Source organism: Lissotriton helveticus, unplaced genomic scaffold (genome assembly GCF_964261635.1).
Source record: "Lissotriton helveticus unplaced genomic scaffold, aLisHel1.1 SCAFFOLD_463, whole genome shotgun sequence".
NCBI lineage: Eukaryota > Metazoa > Chordata > Amphibia > Caudata > Salamandridae > Lissotriton > Lissotriton helveticus.
This window is the reverse complement of record NW_027612061.1, coordinates 508,373-534,522: the sequence shown is the minus strand read 5'-3', so window position 1 is coordinate 534,522 and position 26,150 is coordinate 508,373. Positions and strand designations below refer to the sequence as shown.

General features: G+C 46.7%; 1 protein-coding gene across 1 annotated transcript in view; it reads left to right on the top strand.

Annotated features, from left to right (window-relative positions):
• The window catches only part of LOC144807625 (E3 ubiquitin-protein ligase TRIM39-like), a 313,986-nt gene that overhangs the window by 187,822 nt on the left and 100,014 nt on the right, over positions 1-26,150 (top strand). The window contains exon 4 of the mRNA XM_078673249.1: positions 13,252-13,482. Coding sequence (XP_078529375.1) covers positions 13,252-13,482 — 231 coding nt within the window. The remainder of the gene's footprint in view (positions 1-13,251; positions 13,483-26,150) is intronic.

Genomic DNA, 26,150 nt, shown 5'->3' with positions numbered 1-26,150 from the left:
ACTAGTGACACATACGTGAGCACAACCCTCTACCTGTATACTCGTGACACAGCACAAGATCACAACCCTCTACCTGTATACTAGTGACACTTACAGGAGCACAACCCTCTACCTGTATACTAGTGACACATCAGAGGAGCACAACCCTCCACCTGAATACTAGTGACACATACAGGAGCACAACCCTCTACCTGTATACTAGTGAGACAGCACAGGAACAGACCTCTGTACCTGTATACTAGTGACACAGTCGAGGAGCACGTCCCTCTACCTGTATACTAATGACACAGCATAGGAGCACGTCCCTCTACCTGTATACTAGTGACATAGCAGAGGAGCACAACCATCCACCTGTATACTAGTGACACATACAGGAGCACCACCCTTCACCTGTATACTAGTGGCACATCACAGGAGGATATTAAAGCTCAATGTTAGTAGCCCATTTAGAAGGATTCAGGCGGAGGCACCCTGGTAACAGTTCTGCAAGGTTTGTATAAAGATGGAACCAAACCCCATTATCTTCAGAAACTCCCAAAGGTACACCCAACAGACTCTATCAGAAGCCTTGGCCGCGTCTAGAGCGACAACGGCCAAGGGTTCAGTCCTCTGAATGGCAAGATCTATATTGCCTATTAAGAGCTGCGTCTGCTCCTGAATGTGTCTTCCTGCAACAAACCCTTTCTGATCCGAGTGTTTCAACTTTGTAATCAATTTTGCCAATCTCCCTGCCAATATGCCCATGAAGATCTTATAATCGGCGTACAGCAGGGAGATTGGACGGTAGGAGTCCGCCTTTTTAGGGTCCTTACCGGGTTTTAAGATCAAAACGATTGTTGCCTCCTTCCAAGACTTGGGCACCCTACCGATTGGACAAGAGACTGAGTTAAAGGTAACCCCCATTGCATACAGGAGCACAACCCTCTACCTGTATACTGGTGGCACATCGAAGGAGCACAACCTTCTACCTGTATACTAGTGACACAGCACAAGAGCACAACCCTCTACCTGTATACTAGTGACACAGCACAAGAGCACAACCCTCTACCTGTATATTAGTGACACATACAGGAGCACAACCCTCTACCTGTATATTAGTGACACAAACAGGAGCACACCCTCCACTGTATAACAGTGACACATACAGGAACACAACCCTCTACTTGTTTACTAGTGGCACATCACAGGAGCACGACCATCTACCTGTATAGTAGTGACACATACAGGAGCATAACCCTCTACCTGTATACTAGAGACATGCACAGGAGCACGTCCCTCTACCTGTATACTAGTTGCACATACATGATCACAACCCTCTACCTGTATACTAGTGACACATACAGGAACACAACCCTCTACCTGTATACTAGTGACACAGCATAGGAGCACGTCCCTCTACTTGTATACTAGTGACACAGCAGAGGAGCACAACACTTCACCTATATACTAGTAACACATACAGGAGCACAACCCTCTACCTGTATATTAGTGACACAGCACAAGAGCACAATCATCTACCTGTATACTAGTGAAACATACAGGAGCACAACCCTCTACCTCTGTACTAGTGACACTTACAGAAGCACAACCCTCCACTGTATACTAATGAGACATACAGGAGCACACCCCTCTACCTGTATACTAGTGACACAGCACAAGATCACAACCCTCTACCTGTATATTAGTGACACATACAGGAGCAAAACCCTCTACCTGTATACTAGTGACACAGTTGTGGAGCACGTCCCTCTACCTGTATACTAGTGACACAGCATAGGAGCACGTCACTCTTCCTGTATACTAGTGACACAGCAGAGGAGCACAACCCTCTACCTGTATATTAGTGACACATACAGGAGCACAACCCTCTACCTGTATATTAGTGACACATACAGGAGCACAACCCTCTACCTGTATATTAGTGACACAGCACAAGAGCACAATCCTCTACCTGTATACTAGTGAAACATACAGGAGCACAACCCTCTACCTCTGTACTAGTGACACTTACAGGAGCACAACCCTCTACCTGTATACTAGTGACACAGTCGTGGAGCACGTCCCTCTACCTGTATACTAGTGACACATTATAGGAGCACGTCCCTCTTCCTGTATACTAGTGACACAGCAGAGGAGCACAACCATCCACCTGTATAGTAGTGATACATACAGGAACACAACCCTCTTCCTGTATACTAGTGACACTTACAGGAGTACAATCCTCTACCTGTATACTAGTGACACAGCAGAGGAGCACAACCCGCCACCTGTATACTAGTGACACATACAGGAGCACAACCCTCCACCTGTATACTAGTGACACAGTCGAGGAGCACGCCCCTCTACCTGTATACTAGTGACACAGCATAGGGGCACATCCCTCTACCTGTATACTAGTGACACAGCAGAGGAGCACGTCCCTCTTCTTGTATACTAGTGACACAGCAGAGGAGCACAACCATCCACCTGTATAGTAGTGATACATACAGGAACACAACCCTCTACCTGTATACTAGTGACACTTACAGGAGTACAATCCTCTATCTGTATACTAGTGACACCGCAGAGGAGCACAACCCTCCACCTGTATACTAGTGACACATACAGGAGCACAACCCTCCACCTGTATACTAGTGACACAGTTGAGGAGCACGCCCCTCTACCTGTATACTAGTGACACAGCATAGGAGCACATCCCTCTACCTGTATGCTAGTGACACAGCAGAGGAGCTGTCCCTCTCTGGATATTAAAGCTCAATGTTAGTAGCCCATGTAGAAGGATTCAGGCGGAGGCACCCTGGTAACAGTTCTGCAAGGTTTGTATAAAGATGGAACCAAACCCCATTATCTTCAGAAACTCCCAAAGGTACACCCAACAGACTCTATCAGAAGCCTTGGCCGCGTCTAGAGCGACAACGGCCAAGGGTTCAGTCCTCTGAATGGCAAGATCTATATTGCCTATTAAGAGCTGCGTCTGCTCCTGAATGTGTCTTCCTGCAACAAACCCTTTCTGATCCGAGTGTTTCAACTTTGGAATCAATTTTGCCAATCTCCCTGCCAATATGCCCATGAAGATCTTATAATCGGCGTACAGCAGGGAGATTGGACGGTAGGAGTCCGCCTTTTTAGGGTCCTTACCGGGTTTTAAGATCAAAACGATTGTTGCCTCCTTCCAAGACTTGGGCACCCTACCGATTGGACAAGAGACTGAGTTAAAGGTAACCCCCATTGCATACAGGAGCACAACCCTCTACCTGTATACTGGTGGCACATCGAAGGAGCACAACCCTGTACCTGTATATTAGTGACACAGCTCAAGAGCACAACCCTCCACCTGTATACTAGTGAAACATACAGGAGCACAACCCTCTACCTGTATACTAGTGACACTTACAGGAGCACAACCCTCTACCTGTATACTAGTGACACAGCACAAGAGCACAACCCTCTACCTGTATACTAGTGACACATACAGGAGCACAACCTTCTACCTGTATACTAGTGACACAGCACAAGAGCACAACCCTCTACCTGTATACTAGTGACACAGCACAAGAGCACAACCCTCTACCTGTATATTAGTGACACATACAGGAGCACAACCCTCTACCTGTATATTAGTGACACATACAGGAGCACAACCCTCTACCTGTATATTAGTGACACAGCACAAGAGCACAATCCTCTACCTGTATACTAGTGAAACATACAGGAGCACAACCCTCTACCTCTGTACTAGTGACACTTACAGGAGCACAACCCTCTACCTGTATACTAGTGACACAGTCGTGGAGCACGTCCCTCTACCTGTATACTAGTGACACATTATAGGAGCACGTCCCTCTTCCTGTATACTAGTGACACAGCAGAGGAGCACAACCATCCACCTGTATAGTAGTGATACATACAGGAACACAACCCTCTTCCTGTATACTAGTGACACTTACAGGAGTACAATCCTCTACCTGTATACTAGTGACACAGTTGAGGAGCACGCCCCTCTACCTGTATACTAGTGACACAGCATAGGAGCACATCCCTCTACCTGTATGCTAGTGACACAGCAGAGGAGCTGTCCCTCTCTGGATATTAAAGCTCAATGTTAGTAGCCCATTTAGAAGGATTCAGGCGGAGGCACCCTGGTAACAGTTCTGCAAGGTTTGTATAAAGATGGAACCAAACCCCATTATCTTCAGAAACTCCCAAAGGTACACCCAACAGACTCTATCAGAAGCCTTGGCCGCGTCTAGAGCGACAACGGCCAAGGGTTCAGTCCTCTGAATGGCAAGATCTATATTGCCTATTAAGAGCTGCGTCTGCTCCTGAATGTGTCTTCCTGCAACAAACCCTTTCTGATCCGAGTGTTTCAACTTTGGAATCAATTTTGCCAATCTCCCTGCCAATATGCCCATGAAGATCTTATAATCGGCGTACAGCAGGGAGATTGGACGGTAGGAGTCCGCCTTTTTAGGGTCCTTACCGGGTTTTAAGATCAAAACGATTGTTGCCTCCTTCCAAGACTTGGGCACCCTACCGATTGGACAAGAGACTGAGTTAAAGGTAACCCCCATTGCATACAGGAGCACAACCCTCTACCTGTATACTGGTGGCACATCAAAGGAGCACAACCCTGTACCTGTATATTAGTGACACAGTTCAAGAGCACAACCCTCCACCTGTATACTAGTGAAACATACAGGAGCACAACCCTCTACCTGTATACTAGTGACACTTACAGGAGCACAACCCTCTACCTGTATACTAGTGACACAGCACAAGAGCACAACCCTCTACCTGTATACTAGTGACACATACAGGAGCACAACCTTCTACCTGTATACTAGTGACACAGCACAAGAGCACAACCCTCTACCTGTATACTAGTGACACAGCACAAGAGCACAACCCTCTACCTGTATATTAGTGACACATACAGGAGCACAACCCTCTACCTGTATATTAGTGACACATACAGGAGCACAACCCTCTACCTGTATATTAGTGACACAGCACAAGAGCACAATCCTCTACCTGTATACTAGTGAAACATACAGGAGCACAACCCTCTACCTCTGTACTAGTGACACTTACAGGAGCACAACCCTCTACCTGTATACTAGTGACACAGTCGTGGAGCACGTCCCTCTACCTGTATACTAGTGACACATTATAGGAGCACGTCCCTCTTCCTGTATACTAGTGACACAGCAGAGGAGCACAACCATCCACCTGTATAGTAGTGATACATACAGGAACACAACCCTCTTCCTGTATACTAGTGACACTTACAGGAGTACAATCCTCTACCTGTATACTAGTGACACAGCAGAGGAGCACAACCCGCCACCTGTATACTAGTGACACATACAGGAGCACAACCCTCCACCTGTATACTAGTGACACAGTCGAGGAGCACGCCCCTCTACCTGTATACTAGTGACACAGCATAGGGGCACATCCCTCTACCTGTATACTAGTGACACAGCAGAGGAGCACGTCCCTCTTCTTGTATACTAGTGACACAGCAGAGGAGCACAACCATCCACCTGTATAGTAGTGATACATACAGGAACACAACCCTCTACCTGTATACTAGTGACACTTACAGGAGTACAATCCTCTACCTGTATACTAGTGACACCGCAGAGGAGCACAACCCTCCACCTGTATACTAGTGACACATACAGGAGCACAACCCTCCACCTGTATACTAGTGACACAGTTGAGGAGCACGCCCCTCTACCTGTATACTAGTGACACAGCATAGGAGCACATCCCTCTACCTGTATGCTAGTGACACAGCAGAGGAGCTGTCCCTCTCTGGATATTAAAGCTCAATGTTAGTAGCCCATGTAGAAGGATTCAGGCGGAGGCACCCTGGTAACAGTTCTGCAAGGTTTGTATAAAGATGGAACCAAACCCCATTATCTTCAGAAACTCCCAAAGGTACACCCAACAGACTCTATCAGAAGCCTTGGCCGCGTCTAGAGCGACAACGGCCAAGGGTTCAGTCCTCTGAATGGCAAGATCTATATTGCCTATTAAGAGCTGCGTCTGCTCCTGAATGTGTCTTCCTGCAACAAACCCTTTCTGATCCGAGTGTTTCAACTTTGGAATCAATTTTGCCAATCTCCCTGCCAATATGCCCATGAAGATCTTATAATCGGCGTACAGCAGGGAGATTGGACGGTAGGAGTCCGCCTTTTTAGGGTCCTTACCGGGTTTTAAGATCAAAACGATTGTTGCCTCCTTCCAAGACTTGGGCACCCTACCGATTGGACAAGAGACTGAGTTAAAGGTAACCCCCATTGCATACAGGAGCACAACCCTCTACCTGTATACTGGTGGCACATCAAAGGAGCACAACCCTGTACCTGTATATTAGTGACACAGCTCAAGAGCACAACCCTCCACCTGTATACTAGTGAAACATACAGGAGCACAACCCTCTACCTGTATACTAGTGACACTTACAGGAGCACAACCCTCTACCTGTATACTAGTGACACAGCACAAGAGCACAACCCTCTACCTGTATACTAGTGACACATACAGGAGCACAACCTTCTACCTGTATACTAGTGACACAGCACAAGAGCACAACCCTCTACCTGTATACTAGTGACACAGCACAAGAGCACAACCCTCTACCTGTATACTAGTGACACATACAGGAGCACAACCTTCTACCTGTATACTAGTGACACTGCACAGGAGCACGCCCCTCTACCTGTATACTAGTGAAACATACAGGAGCACAACCCTCCACCTGTATACTAGTGAAACATACAGGAGCACAACCCTCCACCTGTATACTAGTGAAACATACAGGAGCACAACTCTCCACCTGTATACTAGTGAAACATACAGGAGCACAACCCTCTACCTGTATACTAGTGACACTGCACAGGAGCACAACCCTCCACCTGTATACTAGTGAAACATACAGGAGCACAACCCTCCACCTCTATACTAGTGAAACATACAGGAGCACAACCCTCTACCTGTATACTAGTGACGCATACAGGAGCACAACCCTCTACCTGTATACTAGTGACACTGCACAGGAGCACAACCCTCCACCTGTATACTAGTGAAACATACAGGAGCACACCCCTCCACCTCTATACTAGTGAAACATACAGGAGCACAACCCTCCACCTCTATACTAGTGAAACATACAGGAGCACAACCCTCTACCTGTATACTAGTGACGCATACAGGAGCACAACCCTCCGCCTGTATACTAGTGACACATATAGGAGCCTAGGGCCCCAGCAGGAGTGGAGACATACCTGACTCCACAGTATTCCTCAGTCCAGCTCTTCATGGTGACGCTTGAGAGACAAACCTCTCTCCAGCTGAACCCTCCTATTCCAGGCTGGGGTGTGATCTACTTCACCTGATGGCTCACACCCTGTTATTCTACGCTAGGGTGTGACATACCTTACCTGATAACTCACAGCCTCCTATCCTCAGATAGGGCAAGATGTCACACCAACCTCCTCGTCCATCCTCTGTAGGAATTTGCTGTAAATTACCTGAAGGAACTGGTGCTGTAACATTGGTTTATCTGGTAATTCTTGATCTCTTGTTTTCACAGCACAAAACTCATAATCCAGGTATAATTATGAATATGAAATTACTACATTAGTAATTCCACATCACACTCTATGGGATAGATAGAAGGATACCCCGTGAGCGTCTCCTCGGCAAACACAGCCAATGTCCTTTCAGCACTGGGCAGCCCGCACTCCCTAAATGTTGTATGTTCCATTCCCAGTGCTGAAACTTCCTGTTTCACATCTTTTACATTCTATTTTCTCGTATGAGTCGCATTGACTCACACTTGACTTAAGCCAGTCTCTCCTTTTGTCTGTCGATTTAGATACAGTATATAGGTTTCCCGATTTACACCCTTATATATGCCCAATTCACTTTGCTCTTATTTAGGCATAGATATCCAATCCTTATTTAGGCATTATCCATGCTAACCAAATTCAGGCATGACTCTCATTCATGAAGTTCCTCTGCTCGACTTTTACGTCAATACTGGCATTCTTAAACACCTACAAGGTATAGAGAAGTGTGGCTCACTGGTTAGAGGAGGCAGACCTGGAAGCAAACGTCAGCCCGGGACCAGGGTTCAATTCCCGGCTCGGCGGGGTCTTGAGTCCTAAAATGTCCATGGACTCGACAATTCTCGCTCCGGTGCCTACTCGATTCACGGGTTCACACTCTGCGACTCTGGGCAATAGCTTGCTTAATCTCCACAACGGCCCCTCGCGGCGGGATGCCTGGCTTTCACCTTGCGGATACCCTTCCGGGGTTATCTCACAGGGGAATACCAGGACGGGTTCCCTAAGCAAGCGCTTAGAAACCGCTCGGTGATTTGCGCTACATAAATTCCTGTACATTTACATTTACATTTACCCTCACTTGCCATGGCAAGTCGCGGCTGCATACTTGCATGGCTCGCCATGGCAATTCGGAAGGAAGTCGAGTCCCCGCCTGACGCAATGACCAGACACTGTCATCCTCCTCGCAAAGAATCCAGCTCCAGTGTTTCTGACTCCCCTTGCGGGTTGTTAGAGATCGAGACCCGGAAAGAGATTCCAACCTCTCTCATTCTAAGGTATGGAGCAGACTAGAACCTAGAGGGACTTTAGGCAAATCTTGGCAACAACAAAGTAAACTATAGCCCAACGGGACTATAGAAAAACAGCACCTACTTCTTACCTTGTACTACACTTAGGTTAGGTACACCGGGGTAGAAATAGCTAGAAGCACCAGGTGAATATTTACATTTTTGCCTGTTATTTATGTATGTATTTATATGAATATATGTCATAACTACAAACCATGTTATTGCAGTATTATATTATCTTATGGCTAACGCTGTACGTATTATTCTTCGCATTCTGTCTTATGATTGTAGCAGTTCATATCTCTTGCACAAGAAATAAGACTGTTCAATAAACCCTTTTTATTGAAACGCCCGTCTACCTATTTCTGTGTAAACTCTGTTGAAACGAAGCATGCACGATTGACGGAGTAAAACTGTTATCTATTGTTTCCACAATTCCGAGACTGTTCCGATTCTAAAGGGAAACAAAGTTGTCATGTTTATGCAGTTATGAAAGTGAGTCCTTGGAGACCAAGGACTGTGTACTGCACAGCTTACTGGGCAATGAAGCCTCTAGAAAAGTTATTCAAACTTCATACAATATAAATAAACATTTAGATTACAAAGTATTCACACATTTCCTTTAAGTCTTCAATTTTTTTATGTAAACAAAACCAATTCAATTTGAATACCAAAAACGTTCAATATAGTTCATTCATATGCAATGACATAATTGTATGGCAATCATCAATGTGTGTTTTGTTCACTCTTTAACTGAACATTTCCATAAAAACAAAAATCTTTTCAGTAACCCAATGCATTTCGAGTTCTACCGAACTCTTCCTCAGGGGTTTGTTAAACTTTATACGGTTCTTCAAACATTGAAAGACTATTCATGCGGAGTGGTGCTGATGCGGAATCTACAACACAAAAAGTACAAATAGTCTCAATTTCATGAATACACCAAAACATTATGCGCTTTCGCAAGAATTCCTAAGGTATGCATCCTCCACAGTGTGATGAAAGATGGAAAAAAGTGTTAAACACCGGAAAAGAAATCATGTCTCCCTGAGTAGACCGTGAACATGCTCCTAAAAAGTAATCCTTTACAACCCTAAAACCACCACCAAAGGAGTTGTATACGTTCAAAATCACCCTAGTGCGATATTTGTGGAAGTACATGCGACCCCGAGTTTAAATAAAAAATGAAAAGAAACGAGATGGAAAGAAACTCTACCTAGCCTGTGGTCTAGGGTGAAGTGGCCTGCCACTCAATCACATGTGGACTTGAAGCAGTGTGTGAGAATAACCTGCAAGTGACATCACAAATGTGAAAAAGATGAGGCTCATGATCGTGTATCAGGGTTAGTCACGGTGAGATCAAAAATACAAACATACCCAATGTGTTTCTAAGATTATCTCCAAGTCTCTCCAATAGACCAATGGCACAGAAGTATATGTATATCTAGTCCAAAAGAGAACAATGCGTGTCAGTAATGTCTCATACATAATTCTTAGGTTGTCAGCTGACTAACCCTGATACACGATCATGAGCCTCATCTTTTTCACATTTGTGATGTCACTTGCAGGTTATTCTCACACACTGCTTCAAGTCCACATGTGATTGAGTGGCAGGCCACTTCACCCTAGACCACAGGCTAGGTAGAGTTTCTTTCCATCTCGTTTCTTTTCATTTTTTATTTAAACTCGGGTCGCATGTACTTCCACAAATATCGCACTAGGGTGATTTTGAACGTATACAACTCCTTTGGTGGTTGTTGTTTGAATAGCTTTATTTCGATATATTAGCATATCATAAAGCATTACAATACAGAAATAGATAAAAATACATAATAATCTAACAATATACATTATATAAAATCTACAGAGTCAATGATAGAGTCATAAGATAGAATATTTGCCCAGGCATAAGAACAGGTTAGGGGCTGGTTCCACCAAAACATATTACTGGAGCAGGAGTTTCCTTACAGATCTTATCCACCATGCCCAGCCCAGAAATTTTGCCAGGCAACAGGCGAACAAAGGACGAGCATCAGATCATAATATACCTACAGCCTCCAGATGCGATCTAGTGCCGAGGCTCCTGCATAATGGTTTCAGCCATCTAGACCTGGGCGCTACATATGCGGGACACTCGAACAACAGGTGGGCAGTAGACTCAACCTTTAATTCACAGAAAGGGCAGTATGGTATGGTTTGCAACGGAGGCTTCCAACTAGAAGTTAACTGCCCTAAAGGAAGGACTCCCACCCTGAATCTAAAATACAACGATCTGTCCCACGGATTAGGGATCGAGTCCAGATAAGATACTCTATAAGGGAGCTCCTTAATTGATAGAAACTCTACAGCTGATCTACAAAGATTGGAGTTGCTCGTTCTCACATTAGACGCCCATGACCAATAGAATTTCTTGAGCATCTGTTTTGGTGGAGCTGTTCTATTAACCCAAGCATCTCCTAAACCTAATTCATAGAGAAGCCACTTGACTTCCCTAAGCCAGCCGACCTTATGCCAGCCAGGTAAAGCAAGGAGTTCTCTTAGGGCATCAGCAAAACTGCACAATTATGGTAAGTTCCATATCCGGGCCCATAATAAGAGGGGGCGTAGCCTAACTTGCTCACTTATTGGGCGTGTACCTGCATCAAGCAAGAGAGGGAGTGTAGGGGTACTATGTGGCAACTTCATAAGATCCTTATGGAAGTTGTTTTCGAGGTAGGTTAAGGTGTTAACTCTCTGTACACCCCACAGTTCCGCACCATACAATGCCGCGCACACCGCCCTTGCCCTGTAGATATCTAATAATGCCCCAATAGGTTTAAGGGATGAGGCACGTTGTTCTTTTAGCAGGGCCCCTGTAACCCTCTTATGAATCAAATAGACTTTTTGGTGATGGGCCTTCCAATTCATGGAGTCACAGAGTCGTATGCCCAAATAGTCGAACTCCTTGACCCTTTCAAGTGGGACTAAGTCTAGAACAGGGGGGATTACAGTTTTCCTAGGGGGGTTTAGACTCCTTTGGTGGTGGTTTTAGGGTTGTAAAGGATTACTTTTTAGGAGCATGTTCACGGTCTACTCAAGGAGACATGATTTCTTTTCCGGTGTTTAACACTTTTTTCCATCTTTCATCACACTGTGGAGGATGCATACCTTAGGAATTCTTGCGAAAGCGCTTAACGTTTTGGTGTATTCATGAAATTGAGACTATTTGTACTTTTTGTGTTGTAGATTCCGCATCAGCACCACTCCGCATGAATAGAGTCTTTCAATGTTTGAAGAACCGTATAAAGTTTAACAAACCCCTGATGAAGAGTTCGGTAGAACTCGAAATGCATTGGGTTACTGAAAAGATTTTTGTTTTTATGGAAATGTTCAGGTAAAGAGTGAACAAAACACACATTGATGATTGCCATACAATTATGTCATTGCATATGAATGAACTATATTGAACCTTTTTGGTATTCAAATTGAATTGGTTTTGTTTACATAAAAAAATTGAAGACTTACAGGAAATGTGTGAATACTTTTTAATCTAACTGTTTATTTATATTGTATGAAGTTTGAATAACTTTTCTAGAGGCTTCATTGCCCAGTAAGCTGTGCAGTACACAGTCCTTGGTCTCCAAGGACTCACTTTCATATTTGTTAACACAGGGATTTGGTACCCCTCCCTTTCCACTGCACGCATACACTCTCACACAATTGGAGTACATACCCTCACTTTTGAGTGAATTGATTTACTAACAGGTGTGCAGACCCACCACATTTACTTGACATGTTTATGCAGTTGTCAGAAACTAATCCCTTCTTGTTTATTCGAGAAGTTTCTAGTGACCTCTGAGTTAGCTGGCACACACATGTAAATACGTTTTATGTACTCGATAGAGGCATACTGACCTCAGTCCTATGCCAGAACTATAGTGTATAATATTCCAATGCGCACAGCCTATCAGGGATATAGGAACTACGCTACACTCCACTCAGCCTGTCTCTGGGACTTTGACTGTGGTGAATTCTCTTCCGTGCACTAGCTCCATGGATCGAGTGTCTCTGCCTGCAGTGGGTTCTCTTCCGTGCACTCGCTGCATGGATCGAACGTCTCTGCCTGCAGTGTGTTATCTTATTTGCGCTCGCTCCATGGATTGAGCGTCTCAGCCTGCGGTGGGTTCTCTTCCTTGCACTCCCTCCATGGATCGAGCGTCTCTGCCTGCGGTGCGTTCTCTTCCTTGCACTTGCTCCATGGATCGAGCGTCTCTGCCTGCGGTGAGTTCTCTTCCATGCACTCGCTCCATGGATCAAGCATCTCTGCCTGCAGTGGGATCTCTTCTGTGCACTAGCTCTATGGATCGAGCAAATCTGCAGCTTCGCAAATTCTGACCTCTCTACAGTTCGCAAGGTGACTGAGGGAAGGGGGAGGGCAGGAGTGTGAGAAGGACAGAAGACGGTAGAAGGGAAGGTAGTAAGAGGCAGCAGGTCAGAAATTAGGAAAAGCACATTAGTGGTCTGAAGAAACTATGAACCTCTCCACCTCCCTCTGGACTCCCACTCTAAGGACGGCTTGTAGAAAGCTTTTTAATATCTAACCAGCTTTTCTTTGGTTCTCACAGGACACGTTAAGAATTGAGAAACAGAAAATTGAATCTGAGTTTAAAAAACTGCAGCAGCTCCTGAAAAAAAATAAGCAAACACTGCATAAAACACTGGAGGAGATGGAGAAGAAAATCACCATGGTAGAAAATGCAAATATCACAAAACTGTCCAATCAAATCACCTCTCTCAATGCCCTGATAATGGAGATAGAAAAGAAGTGTGAGGCGCCGGCGTGGGAACTCCTAAAGGTGAGATGCTGTTTGGTAAATACAACAAAAGAAGGAAGTGGATTATTCATATTTTGTGTGCAGCATTACATGTGTCAGCGGAACACACATGATCTCCTGTCAGGGTTAATGCACAGTGACACCATGCACTCTGACAGGCGCACAACATACAGACAGACATTTTTATTTTGTTGCCTTCGATGCTGAGAGCTCAATATAACATACAAACTGTTGACTTTACATTAACTTCTTACAGTGTCACATACATGTCAATAACCCATCTCAATATGAAGACAAGTTGTTTTATATTTATGCATTTTTTTTCTGTTATGGGCGTTGCAGCACACCAACCAATCCCAGGAACAGTAATTAACATATGGAGAAAGGGAGCAGTATGTAAAAAAAGCAGGATAAAAATGTGCAGCATAATCAGAAGCAAAATAATGAGAATTAGAAACAAACCAAGTTTCTCAGAAGTATGAAATCACTTCTTTCTGTTCTACAGCGTTTACTTTTTTCTAATGAACACTACATATTATTAACCTAATGTTAGGGTGAACAGTGAGCTTTATAATTCGTCATTTAGAAAAGGTAATGATTTTATAAAAATATTTATTTTTTGGCATTTTGTTATATCACAACAGCAGATCACAGATATATATCAATAAACATATCCGCACTTAAGTTCACACTGTAAACAGTAGTATGACTACATATCAGCAAGCAATGTAGAAGTGGAATTCGTGTACATGGAAACGTGTTGTTCCAATATTATAGCAAATGGAAGTAACAAAGTTGTTATAGCTCCATCAGGGTGATGCCAAAAATAGAAAGTTACGGTTATAATAACAAAAACTGCCAACAACAGATTAGGTCCTCGGGCGACAATTGAAGCACAATAGCATGATCACTGTAAGAACAGGGTGTATCGCAGGAGCATCTGTTCGAGGGGGATGGAAAGCGCAGTATACACAGAACATCCGGCCCAAAAAAGCACCCAACGGGCCGTGGAGACAGACCAGGTCTCCTGGGTACCCCAACGAAGTTCACAGTCGAGGCTAGCATCGACGCAGAGCCATCTCACAAAACCAACCATCACACAGGGGTGTCTGATTTGGCAAGGAGTTTAAGCACTTAAGTATCCCAGAGCCTTGCAGCCCCACCACCCCTTCGGAGATCGTGGTCATGAGACATGGCTCAGCCTCCGCTACTGCCCATTTATGTACCGCTCGGATGCAACATTCCACCGAGGGGTCTGTGCTGCCTTCCAGGACATTGCTATCAGGCGCTTAAATAGAGCCCTGGCCAGGTCTACCAATTTCATTCAGTGTTTGATGCGTTTCGTCCGTTTAGCAAGCTCTTGCGAGCATGGCAGAGGATCGGGAGGTAAGTGCACATCAATTACTGCCAACATATGTTCCATCACTTGCACCGAAACCTGTGCTAGTGTCGGATAATCCCACACCATGTGTTAAAAAGTCGCTTCTGGGTGTCCAGAGCGCGGGCACAGCGGGGCCACACCTGGGAACCTCTTGTGGAGCCGCTGCGGTGTAAAGTAGGTTTGATGTAAATAATGAAACTGCGTAAACCTCAGGTGGGCATTATATGAAACTCTCTTCACATGCTCCACTGCTTTCCCCCACTGTTTAACTGTCAAAGCCCCCAAAACACTCCTCCCATCGAGGCTTACTTTGTAGTGCATGGTCCGTGTCAGCAGCCAGCTGAGATATGAATGTCATATTATGTTATGTTAACCTGATTTGTAAAGCGCACGGCTACTCAGCAGAGTGTCCCGGCACTCAGGCTAAGGACAACAGACCAAGGAACCTAACTTGACTGCCTGAAGAGGCATGTCTTCAGTTTCCTCTTGAAGGCAGTAATATTACTGACCAAATGGTGGTCTGCTGGAATTTTGTTCCAGTTGAGTGGTCTCAGGTAAGAAAATAATCTCACGCCTACTCTAAGACGATTGATTCGCGGTAGTGGATGAATGAAGGGTACGCGCTGGGATGTATTCACTGATCCTGTCTCTGAGGTAAACCACGCCCGCGCCGTGTAAGGCCTCAATCAATCAATCAAGGACATTTATAGAGCGCACTACTTACCCGGAGGGTCTCAAGGCGCTTGGGGGGGGGGGGGGTGCTGCTACTGCTCGAACAGCCAGGTCTTGAGCTTCTTCCTGAAGGAGAGGTGGTCTTGGGTCAGGCGCAGGTCGGACGGGAGGGAGTTCCAGGTCTTGGCGGCCAGGTAGGAGAAGGACCTTCCTCCTGTTGTCGTTCTTCGGATGCGGGGGACGGCGGCGAGGGCGTGACTGGCTGATCGTAGATGGCGTTTGGGAGTGTAGAAGTTGATGCGGTTGTTGAGGTAGCTCGGGCCTTGATCGTGTAGGGCTTTGTGTGCGTGGGTGAGGAGGCGGAAGGTGATTCTTTTGTTGACGGGGAGCCAATGCAGGTCTCTCAGATGTCCGGAGATGTGGCTGTGTCGTGGGATGTCGAGGATGAGTCTGGCTGAGGTGTTCTGGATCCGCTGGAGTCTCTTCTGGAGCTTGGCGGTGGTTCCGGCGTAGAGGGCGTTGCCGTAGTCCAGTCGGCTGGTGACGAGGGCCTGGGTGACCGTCTTCCTGGTCTCGGTGGGGATCCACCGAAAGATCTTCCGTAGCATGCGCAGGATGTTGAAGCATGACGATGAGACGGCGTTGACTTGTCTGGTCATGGAGAGGGAGGAGTCCAGGATGAAGCCCAGGTTGTGTGCGTGGTCTGTCGGTTTGGGTGCGGTGCCCAGGGCGGGGGGCCACCAGGAGTCGTCCCAGGCGGAGGGTGAGGCGCCCAGGATGAGGACTTCCGTCTTGTCTGAGTTCAGTTTCAGGCGGCTGGTCGTCATCCACTCGGCTACGTCTTTCATCCATTCGTGAAGGTTGGCTCTGGCGGCGGCGGGGACATTGGTCAGGGAAAGGATCAGCTGGGTGTCGTCAGCGTAGGGGATGATGTTGAGGTTGTGTTGGCGTGCGATGGCCGCGAGGGGGCTCATGTAGACGTTGAAGAGGGTGGGGCTCAGCGAGGATCCTTGAGGGACGCCGCAGATGACTTCGGTGGCCTCTGACTTGTACGGTGGTAGCCGGACTCTCTGTGTTCTTCCATCGAGGAAGGAGATGATCCATTCCAGTGCCTTCTCCTGGATTCCGACGTTGCTGAGGCGCTGCACTAGGGTGCGGTGGCAGACAGTGTCGAATGCCGCGGAGAGGTCTAGAAGGATGAGGGCCGCTGTTTCTCCGTTGTCCATTAGGGCTCGGATGTCATCGGTGGCAGCGATGAGGGCGGTTTCGGTGCTGTGGTTGGCTCGGAAGCCAGACTGTGAAGGGTAGAGGGATCCATTCGTCTCGAGGAAGGCGGCCAGCTGTTGGTTGACGGTCTTCTCGATGACTTTGGCTGGAAATGGGAGGAGCGAGATGGGGCGTTAATTCTTGAGTTCGGTGGGGTCCGCTGTTGGTTTCTTTAGTAGGGCGCTGGGTTCGGCGTGCTTCCAGCTCTCCGGGAAGGTGGCGGTGTCGAAGGAGGTGTTGATGATGTCCCGCAGGTGGGGTGCGATGACAGCATCGGCCTTGTTGAAGACGTGGTGAGGGCAGGGGTCGGTCGGAGATCCGGAGTGGATGGAGTTCATCATGCGGACGGTGTCTTCGGTGCTGATCGGAGTCCAGGCGCGGAGGGTGGTGGTGGGGGGCGGTGGTTCGGTCGTGGCGTGCGTCGTTTGAGGGCTGAAGCTGTTGTGTATGTCTGCGATCTTGTTGTGGAAGTAGGAGGCGAGGGAGTTGCAGAGGTCTTGCGATGGGGTGATGTCTTTGTTTTCGGCGTTGGGGTTGGAGAGCTCTTTCACGATGTTGAAGAGTTCCTTGCAGTTGTGTGCGTTGTTGTCCAGCCGGTCTTTGAATGCAGTTTTCTTGGTGGCGCGGATCAGTTGGTGGTGCTTTCGGGTGGCAAGCTTGAGGGTGGTCATGTTGTCCGGTGTTGGCTCCCTTCTCCAGGCTTTCTCGAGGGCTCGGCAGTTCTTCTTGGAGCTCTTGAGTTCGTCGGTGAACCATGGGGCCTTCTTGCTGCCGGGTCTGCTGGGCGGGGTCCTCAGTGGGGCGAGTTCGTCCGCGCAGTTGCTGATCCACTTCGTGAGGTTGTCGGCGGCCTGGCTCGGGTTCGCTGAGCTGGCGGGAGGGTGCTGGCTCAGGGAAGCGGCGAGCTGGTCGGCTGTGATCTTGTTCCAGCTTCTTCGAGCAACCTGTTGCTGGTGGTGGTGGATAGTCGTTTTTCTGAAGGTGAAGTGGACGCAGCTGTGGTCCGTCCAGTGTAATCCAATGGCGTGGCTGAAGTCGATGTCTTTGCTGGATGAGAAGACGGCGTCGAGTGTGTGTCCGGCGAGGTGGGTGGGGGTGGTCACCAGCTGCTTGAGTCCGAGGTTGTCGAGGTTGTCGAGCAGGGTGATGGTGTTGCGGTCGTTGTTGTTCTCCAGGTGGAAGTTGATATCCCCCAGGAGGATGTAGTCAGCGGAGGTGAGGGCATGCGGGCTGACGAAGTCGGCGATGTCCTCACTGAATTGTGTGCGTGGTCCCGGGGGTCGGTAGATCAGGGTGCCTCTGAGGGTGGTCTTCGGGTCGGTGCGGATCTGGAAGTGTAGGTGTTCGGCGGTAGTCAGGGTGTCGTCGGTGTTGGGTCGTGATGTGGATGGTGTCCCTGTGGATGATGGCGATGCCTCCTCCCATCTGGTTGGCGGTGCGGTCCCTCCGGGTGATCTTGTAGCCCTCTGGGATGGCGATGGCGATGTCGGGTGCTGAGGAGTCGTTCATCCAGGTTTCCGTGAGGAAGGCAACGTCAGGAGCTGTGGTGTCGAGGAGGTTCCAGAGCTCGATGGCGTGTCTGTGGACGGAGCGGGTGTTGAGCAGGATGCACTTGAGGTGGTTGCTGCTGGTGTTCGGCTTGGCGGGTGCTGGTGCGAGGCAGGTCCGGATGCAGGAGAACTTGCAGGCGTGGCAGCTGAAGGGTCCGTGGGTGCGTCTCGGGGTGGCTCGGTAGCAGCCCGGGGTTCGGCCGGTGTTGAGTGCGTTGAGGTCGGTGGCGTCGTAGGTTCGTCGGGTCGGCTTCCGTCGGTGGGGGCCAGGGGTCCTGGCACTGGGCGCTGCCCAGGCGCGGACGGGCGCAGATGGGCTTACCTTTGGCTTACCTTTGGCGCACCTTCGGCGCTCAATCGGTGCTCCCGCTGCGCGCGTCCGCTGCGCGGTCGCTCTGGGGGCGTCATAAGTGAGGAGCCTGGGAGGGCGGGTCAGCTGGGTGGCGGGGCCGGCGAATGGGATGGAGGTGGGCTGGGCCGCAGGGAGTCAGCGGCGGGAGCTTCTGGGCGGCAGCCTCGGCCCGGGGGCAGGCGAGGCGTCAGGCGGGGTGATCCGGGCGGCCCAGCGGCGGCTGGGTCGCTCTGTAGCTGAAGGAGGTCGCGGGAGGCGGGAGGGGTGATCCGGGCGGCCCAGCGGCGGCTGGGTCGCTGAAGCAGGAGCTGGCAGGCAGCAGGAGTGGCGGCTGGCAGGAGGGGTGACCAGGCCTTGACAAAGGCACAGTGGTCACTCCTGGCTCTACTCCTGCTGGCCCCTTAAGTGAGGAGCCTGGGAGGGCGGGTCAGCTGGGTGGCGGGGCCGGCGAATGGGATGGAGGTGAGCGGGGCCGCAGGGAGTCAGCGGCGGGAGCTTCTGGGCGGCAGCCTCGGCCCGGGGGCAGGCGAGGCGTCAGGCGCGGTGATCCGGGCGGCCCAGCGACGGCTGGGTCGCTCTGTCGCTCTGTAGCTGAAGGAGGTCGCGGGAGGCGGGAGGGGTGATAAAGCAATATGTGAAGAAGACATTATTTCACAAGTTTTGAAGAAATCTAAATGTGTGCGATGTGATTGTGGTACTTGGGAGCAAGTAACGCGTGTCGATATCTATTGTATCTCCCATGCTCAGTGGGAGTGTCACATGAGCACCAACTACATTTGCAAAATTGAAGAAAATATAAGAGTATTGATCAACCGAGTGCGGAGCCATACCCATTGTGGTGGTCATATCTATTATCACTGAGCAAGTGGTTTTCACGCACCGCAAATATGCAATTTGAGGACATAGCACAAACCACTGAACAACGTGCTGAAACGTTAGCTTTTGATAGGGCTGACATTGACAGAATATATGCTTTGATTGAGGACTCTGAGGAAATATGTCAAGGTACAGGTTCAAAAGAAGCAAACATAAAACAATTACTCTATATGTCAAAAAAGATCATCAACCAAAAATTACACGCCAGCACGCTTATTAAATATCACAAATCGCAACGGATCCCGCGTGGTCTTAGGATATCATTGAAATCAACATTGTGCAAGAACAACGCCAGATTTACTGAAAGATGGTTTGCAATCTTGAACAAATGTTCGTTAGATTTAATTTTACTAATAGTGGAAGAATTGGCCAAATTGTTAGATGAGTTAACGAAAGAAATAAATGTGTTAAAAGACGAATTATCTAAAATGACAACCAAGGAGGAATGGGATCAAATTCGCACTGACATCAACACAAAAATAGAAGAATACACCAAAGAAATTAATGATCGTAAGCTTAGGAAATTCAAAAGGGACACAACAGACTATCGTTTAGGAGAAGTGTACACGTGGGCTGATATTTACGCAAGAAGGAGACAACAAAAATCAAATAATGATAGGTCTTCGGATGAGACATCATCAGATGATGCACAACAAAGAAACACACAACAAAGAAGGGTACCATTTGAAAATAGGAGACAACGTACGGTCCCACAAAGTAAACAAACAAGTACATTAGAAACATCCCAACCAACAACATCAAACATAGAGGGTGGACCATCAACAATTACTCCATCTCCTTTTTTAGAGGTGGCCACTGGACCCCAAACAGAACCAGGAGGGGGAAAAAAACAAACATCAACAGAAGGGGTAGCCAAAAATACAAGGAGTCAGAAACTTTAGTCATTAATATATCTAAACACACCATGACCACCGATGAGATACAAGTGTTACAAAAAGGATCATCGTACGTACCAACTTATCATTCAAACCTATTGGAGACAAAAGTATGTTTGTACAAGTTTTTAAGATCATTAAGATTGCGCCATTTCTTCACTAACATCATTGAGAAAACTAAATCTTTAGAACCAAAAGAGGATACCATGTTGGGATTGAGACCTAAGAGCAAATTCATGGCTCCAGTGAGCCATAAGGTTTTAGACGCCTTCGAAAAGGTGGTAATGAAAGAAATAGAAGAAACGTTTAAAAAACCTAAATCAAAACAAACAAATCTCACTGGGAAAGAAAGACAAATCTTACAAAAATTAGCAGACAATCAGGAAATAACAATCAGACAAGCGGATAAAGGGGGTGCCCTTATCATTATGGATACAGAATACTATGAAAATCAAGTGGAAATGCATGTCAATGATCATGACACATATATGACAATGGATACAGATCCCACCAAGGAATTTCTCAACATTCTGACAAAAATCATAGATAACGCTTTTGCATTGGGAACAATCAATCAAAAAGACAAAGAGTACCTATTGAATACCAACCCTGCAATACCATACATCTACATGACACCTAAAATTCACAAGGATGCCAAAAAACCACCACTACGGCCAATTGTCTCCACCATAGGTTCCATACATGAACCAATAGGTAGGTTCATAGATAAACATTTGCAGAACATTGTCCAAAAGTCGTCAACATATATAAAAGACACGACCCATTTTCTAAATATATTGGAAGAAGAAAAAACAAAATTCACAAAGGAGATGATAATGACAACAGTAGATGTAAAATCTCTTTATACATCCATTCCACATGACATGGGATTGACTGCTGTAGAAAGTTTTTTAGTACATGAGGAAAAGAGTGAACATCTCAAAATATTCATCATGGAACTTCTCCATTTTACGTTATTCCACAGCTATTTTACGTGGAAAGACAAATACTATGTGCAATGTTCTGGCACAAGTATGGGAAATTGTGCAGCGCCGACGTACGCAAACACATTCATGCATCGCTTTGAATTGGATAACATACTGAATCAACAGACATGGCAGAATAATTTAATTTTGTACAAACGTTATATAGATGATATTTTCATCTTATGGAAAGGTACCATGGAAAATTTGGAAAGAGCGTTATCAAGTTTGAATGAAATTAATGAAAGAATTCAATTTACATTCACCATAAACAAGAAGAGTATCACATTTCTGGATGTAGCAATAACTAATGAGGAAGGACAGTTAACAACAAGCGTGTTTACAAAGAGTACGGATAGAAATAATCTGTTACATTACAGAAGTTTCCACCAACCACCCCTGAAAAAACACCTTCCGTTTTCGCAACTGGTCAGAGTAAAGAGAATAGCTTCAACAGAAGAGTTATACAACAGACACAAAGCAGAAACATTGAATAAATTCAAAAACAGAGGATATCCCGAACCCATTCTGGATGCCGCTGCGGAAAGAGCGGATAAATTGCAGAGAAAGCATTTGTTAGCATCCAAAACCAAGCAAGAGGAACAAAGATCTGTATTTGTATCAAAATTTTCTACACGCAGTTACAGTATCAAAAAAACAATAATCAAACATTGGCCATTGTTGGCATTGGAGGAAGACTTTAAAGGTATCTTCTCAAACTCACCGATTTTTGCATATGAAAGAACAAAAAATTTGAAAGAGATCATTAAGAATCCAAAGAAGATCAACACGGAGAATTACAAAGGGACACTGCCATGTTACAATTGCGGGAATTGTTCTGCGATCATCAAAGGGAATGTGATTAATCACCCCACTAAAGGCACACCAGTCAAGCTCAAAGTAGCAGGAACATGTGACAGCAGTAACCTTATATACATGCTAAGATGCCCGTGTGGATTGTCCTATGTGGGCAAAACCCAAAGAAAAATAAAAACCAGAATAACTGAACATAAGAGCAATATAAGATTGAAGAATACCAAATCAACTGTGGCAGTTCACTTCAACGAGGCGAAACACAATCCGGCACAACTAAAATTTTGTATACTAGAACAGGTGGTAATTCGACCTGGTACAGACAATAACACCGAACTCTTAAAAAGAGAAACATTTTGGATGAATTTTCTTTGCACGTTGCACCCGAAAGGGTTAAATGAGAGGATGGAACTCAGTTGTTTCATTTAAATTTATAAGTGTATAACATTTAGGCATATTTTGATGTGATTGGATGACATGTAGATATTTGTTTTTATGAACATGATAAATTTGGTGTAGTTGACAGTTACGTGTAAAAATGGTTACTTTACATGTTTCGGTCTAAATTTATCCATGTATGCACTGATTTTCTATAATGAGGGTGTTCACCCATATTCAATTACGGAGGCACCTTTCCCGACGTACTTTAGTCTAACGCAATATGGCTGACACACGAGCACTTGTAGTTAAGTCCGTTTTCGAGTTTAGTTATCCACTCATCGATCACGTGCTCGGACGAGCGGTGATAGAGTAGAAGTAGGCTAGAGCGACGCACGCTGAACATCGCACTAAGACGGAGGAAAAGAGAAACCGCTATGGGCGTTCGCTTACAAGCTACCCGGCAAGAGGAGTGACAGGGAGAGATTTGAATGGCTCTAACTACCGTTATGAGACCGTGTTGAGTAACTAGGCACCTTTTTATTGGTTACAGTTACGAAGTCATAAGTATGGAGAACGGCAAGTGAAGTTTATATACTCACATGTAAGTATAGCTACATTAGCACAGCATGAAGGACATTGGGAAGTAGCCCGGATACACAGCTAACAACAGGAAGGGTTATAAGGTGTACTATTCAGACAGCACGTAATGAAATGTTTGGAGGTGAATTTAAATCATTGTATTGAATTATTTTGTGAATACAAGCCTGTAGATACTTATGTATGTACCGACATATTGTTATATTTTTTCAGAACGAAGTCCCCTGAGGAAGGGCATTTTTGTGCTTGAAATGCATTGGGCAGATTGAAAAGTTTTTGAAATCAACATAAAAAATGAAATGTTAATGATGAAACAATTAACATAATAACGAAAATTAAAAAGACGTAAACATGAACAATATGTGAAGAAGACATTATTTCACAAGTTTTGAAGAAATCTAAATGTGTGCGATGTGATTGTGGTACTTGGGAGCAAGTAACGCGTGTCGATATCTATTGTATCTCCCATGCTCAGTGGGAGTGTCACATGAGCACCAACTACATTTGCAAAATTGAAGAAAATATAAGAGTATTGATCAACCGAGTGCGGAGCCATACCCATTGTGGTGGTCATAACCTTATGCATTAAGACCATGGCCTTTAAAACAATCCTCTTTTTATAGGGATCAAGTGGAGGCCCCTCATATGAAAGGACATGTGAGACCTAGGTGGGAGTCTGAGTAGCAGTCTAGCTGCCAAATTCAACCGCCTGAAGTCTATTGAGAAGAAAATCAGGGCGACAGAGGGAGAGGGCATTCCCATAATCCAGTCTCATGTGTAGAGCATCGTGACTACCTTTCTGCCCAATCCATGTGTTAGGATACACTGTATACTATAGTTTGATGGTGGTTCCTCTTGTCCTACTTACAAAATAAGTGCCTGTGAGAAGAAGCCGGGCTGCCACCCGATGAAACAATGTATAAAACAAGAACAGTGTAAAGAAGGTTCAGGGACGGACCGGAAAGAGTTAACTTCCTTTCGGCCCTTCTCCCATGCAGGACGAGGAACAACAGCCAATGGAATGACGCGTCTTGGAGGAACGGGGCGGAGACAGTAGCAGAAAGGGAGATCCCGGAAGACGCTGAGGTGTGCGTGTTCAGGACTCGGGAGACGGAGGAAACAGACTGGAGCACCCCTGAGGAACGAGGACGAGAAGCAGACGAGCCAAACGAGGAACAAAGACGAGAAGCAGACCAGCCAAATGAGGAACAAGGACGAGAAGCAGATGAGCTCATCGAGGAGCGAGGACGAGAAGCAGATGAGCTCATCGAGGAGCGAGGACGAGAAGCAGACAAGGCACCCCCAATGACGTGCGGAGAGAGCCGGCGTTGAGCAGGAGGAGTGGACGGAAGAGTGGTGGTCACTCCCGGAGGATGTTGTAACGCCACCGTAGCTCAGGAGAACTGCGGCCCCCGTGGTATGTGAAACGGGGCAAGGGTCACAGTAATCCGGGAAGAGGGGGGGGGGGCGGCGAGTCCGAGGGACTCAAGGGGCATGGGCAGGTGGGGTGTTAATCTCTCGTACCTATTCCCTCACTTCCCGCTCACAGCCTTCGTTATTCACTTTTGTACCGCACCCTAAGCCTTGTAACCACAGTTACATAATCACTGTTTTTGACGTGGTTCTCCTGAGAAAAGGAGCGCAGCGTGAACCAAAGACCGGCAGACCAATAGGCCGGATTTTTCTTTAAGTTTTGTTCTTTTCTTTGCACGGTCCTGGACAGAGCTTATCAGGGGGCACGTCGGAATACTTTTCCTGATCCTCCCCTCTATCTATCCTGCAATTCTTGGTTATGTTCACGGTGACGGTAAGGTCTATACTTTAAGTTACCTTTTGCCTAACGGGACAGCCTCATTAACCGCCCTTTTCTTCTTTTTGTCTACCCGGGGCGGTGCCATCATCTACCGGAGAGGAGGACGAGCTACAACCAACAGCATCCTGGACCAAGACGACCACAGCTTCCCTTCCCAACCACCTTATCTTGTACAGTTATAAATTCTACTTTTGACTTGATACAATAAATGTAGCCATCATTCAACAGCCTGTAAGACCTCCTCGCTTTGTTTTCCGCCCATCCCTCTCACATCGCATTAGAAGCCAGATAGAGATCAGACCCCATTCTGTATGTGTCTTGCATATCTTGAAAGGAGCACAGGGTGCCTTCCTTATATAAGTCGTCTATATGGGACCCTCCTACTTCTTGCCACGGTGTTGAATCATGCGCCACCAGCAGGGCTCATCCCTGGAGTGCTTCACAGAAGTAACTGCGGGGCGTAGGGCATCTGCCTGTGTTGGGCTGGATATATCAATACCAGCAGAGTTTAGCAACCAGTTCCCCGGACAGGCCCCCAGGAGTCAGCAGCCAGTACAACACTCCAACATCATCCAGCTCCTCCCGAATTGCTCTGCTCTCCTCCATTATGTCGCCTATCAGTTAACGCATGGGTCACTATATCAGTGCGGCCGCAAATTATAGCTCGAGGTCAGGTGCCACCAGACCTCCCTCCAACAGCGAGCAGTGAAATATGTGGAAAAACATCAAGCGGTGAGTGAAATACCGATCAGACCATTGCAACAGTAAGGCGCATATAATAGTAACTGATTCTACCATGGCTACAAAACCCAAAACCCGTTCCACATAAATAAACCAGGTACACCGGCGAGACCGAAGAAGGCAGGGGCTGAAAATGCTACCTCGGCTCCCCTCAAGGGTACCCCAACTGTAATAGACTTAATGTTAAAAAAGGTGGCGGGGGAGATAGAGCGAACGAAAAGACGCATATCTATGTCATTAATAACAGCGCCACTCTCACCCACGCAGGCGAGGGACGGGAACTACAGCCAGATTGCCAATAGGGACACACAAAATGATTCAATTGATGAGGTCCCATGTGCCCAGTTACCCAGGGAGGATGAATCTCT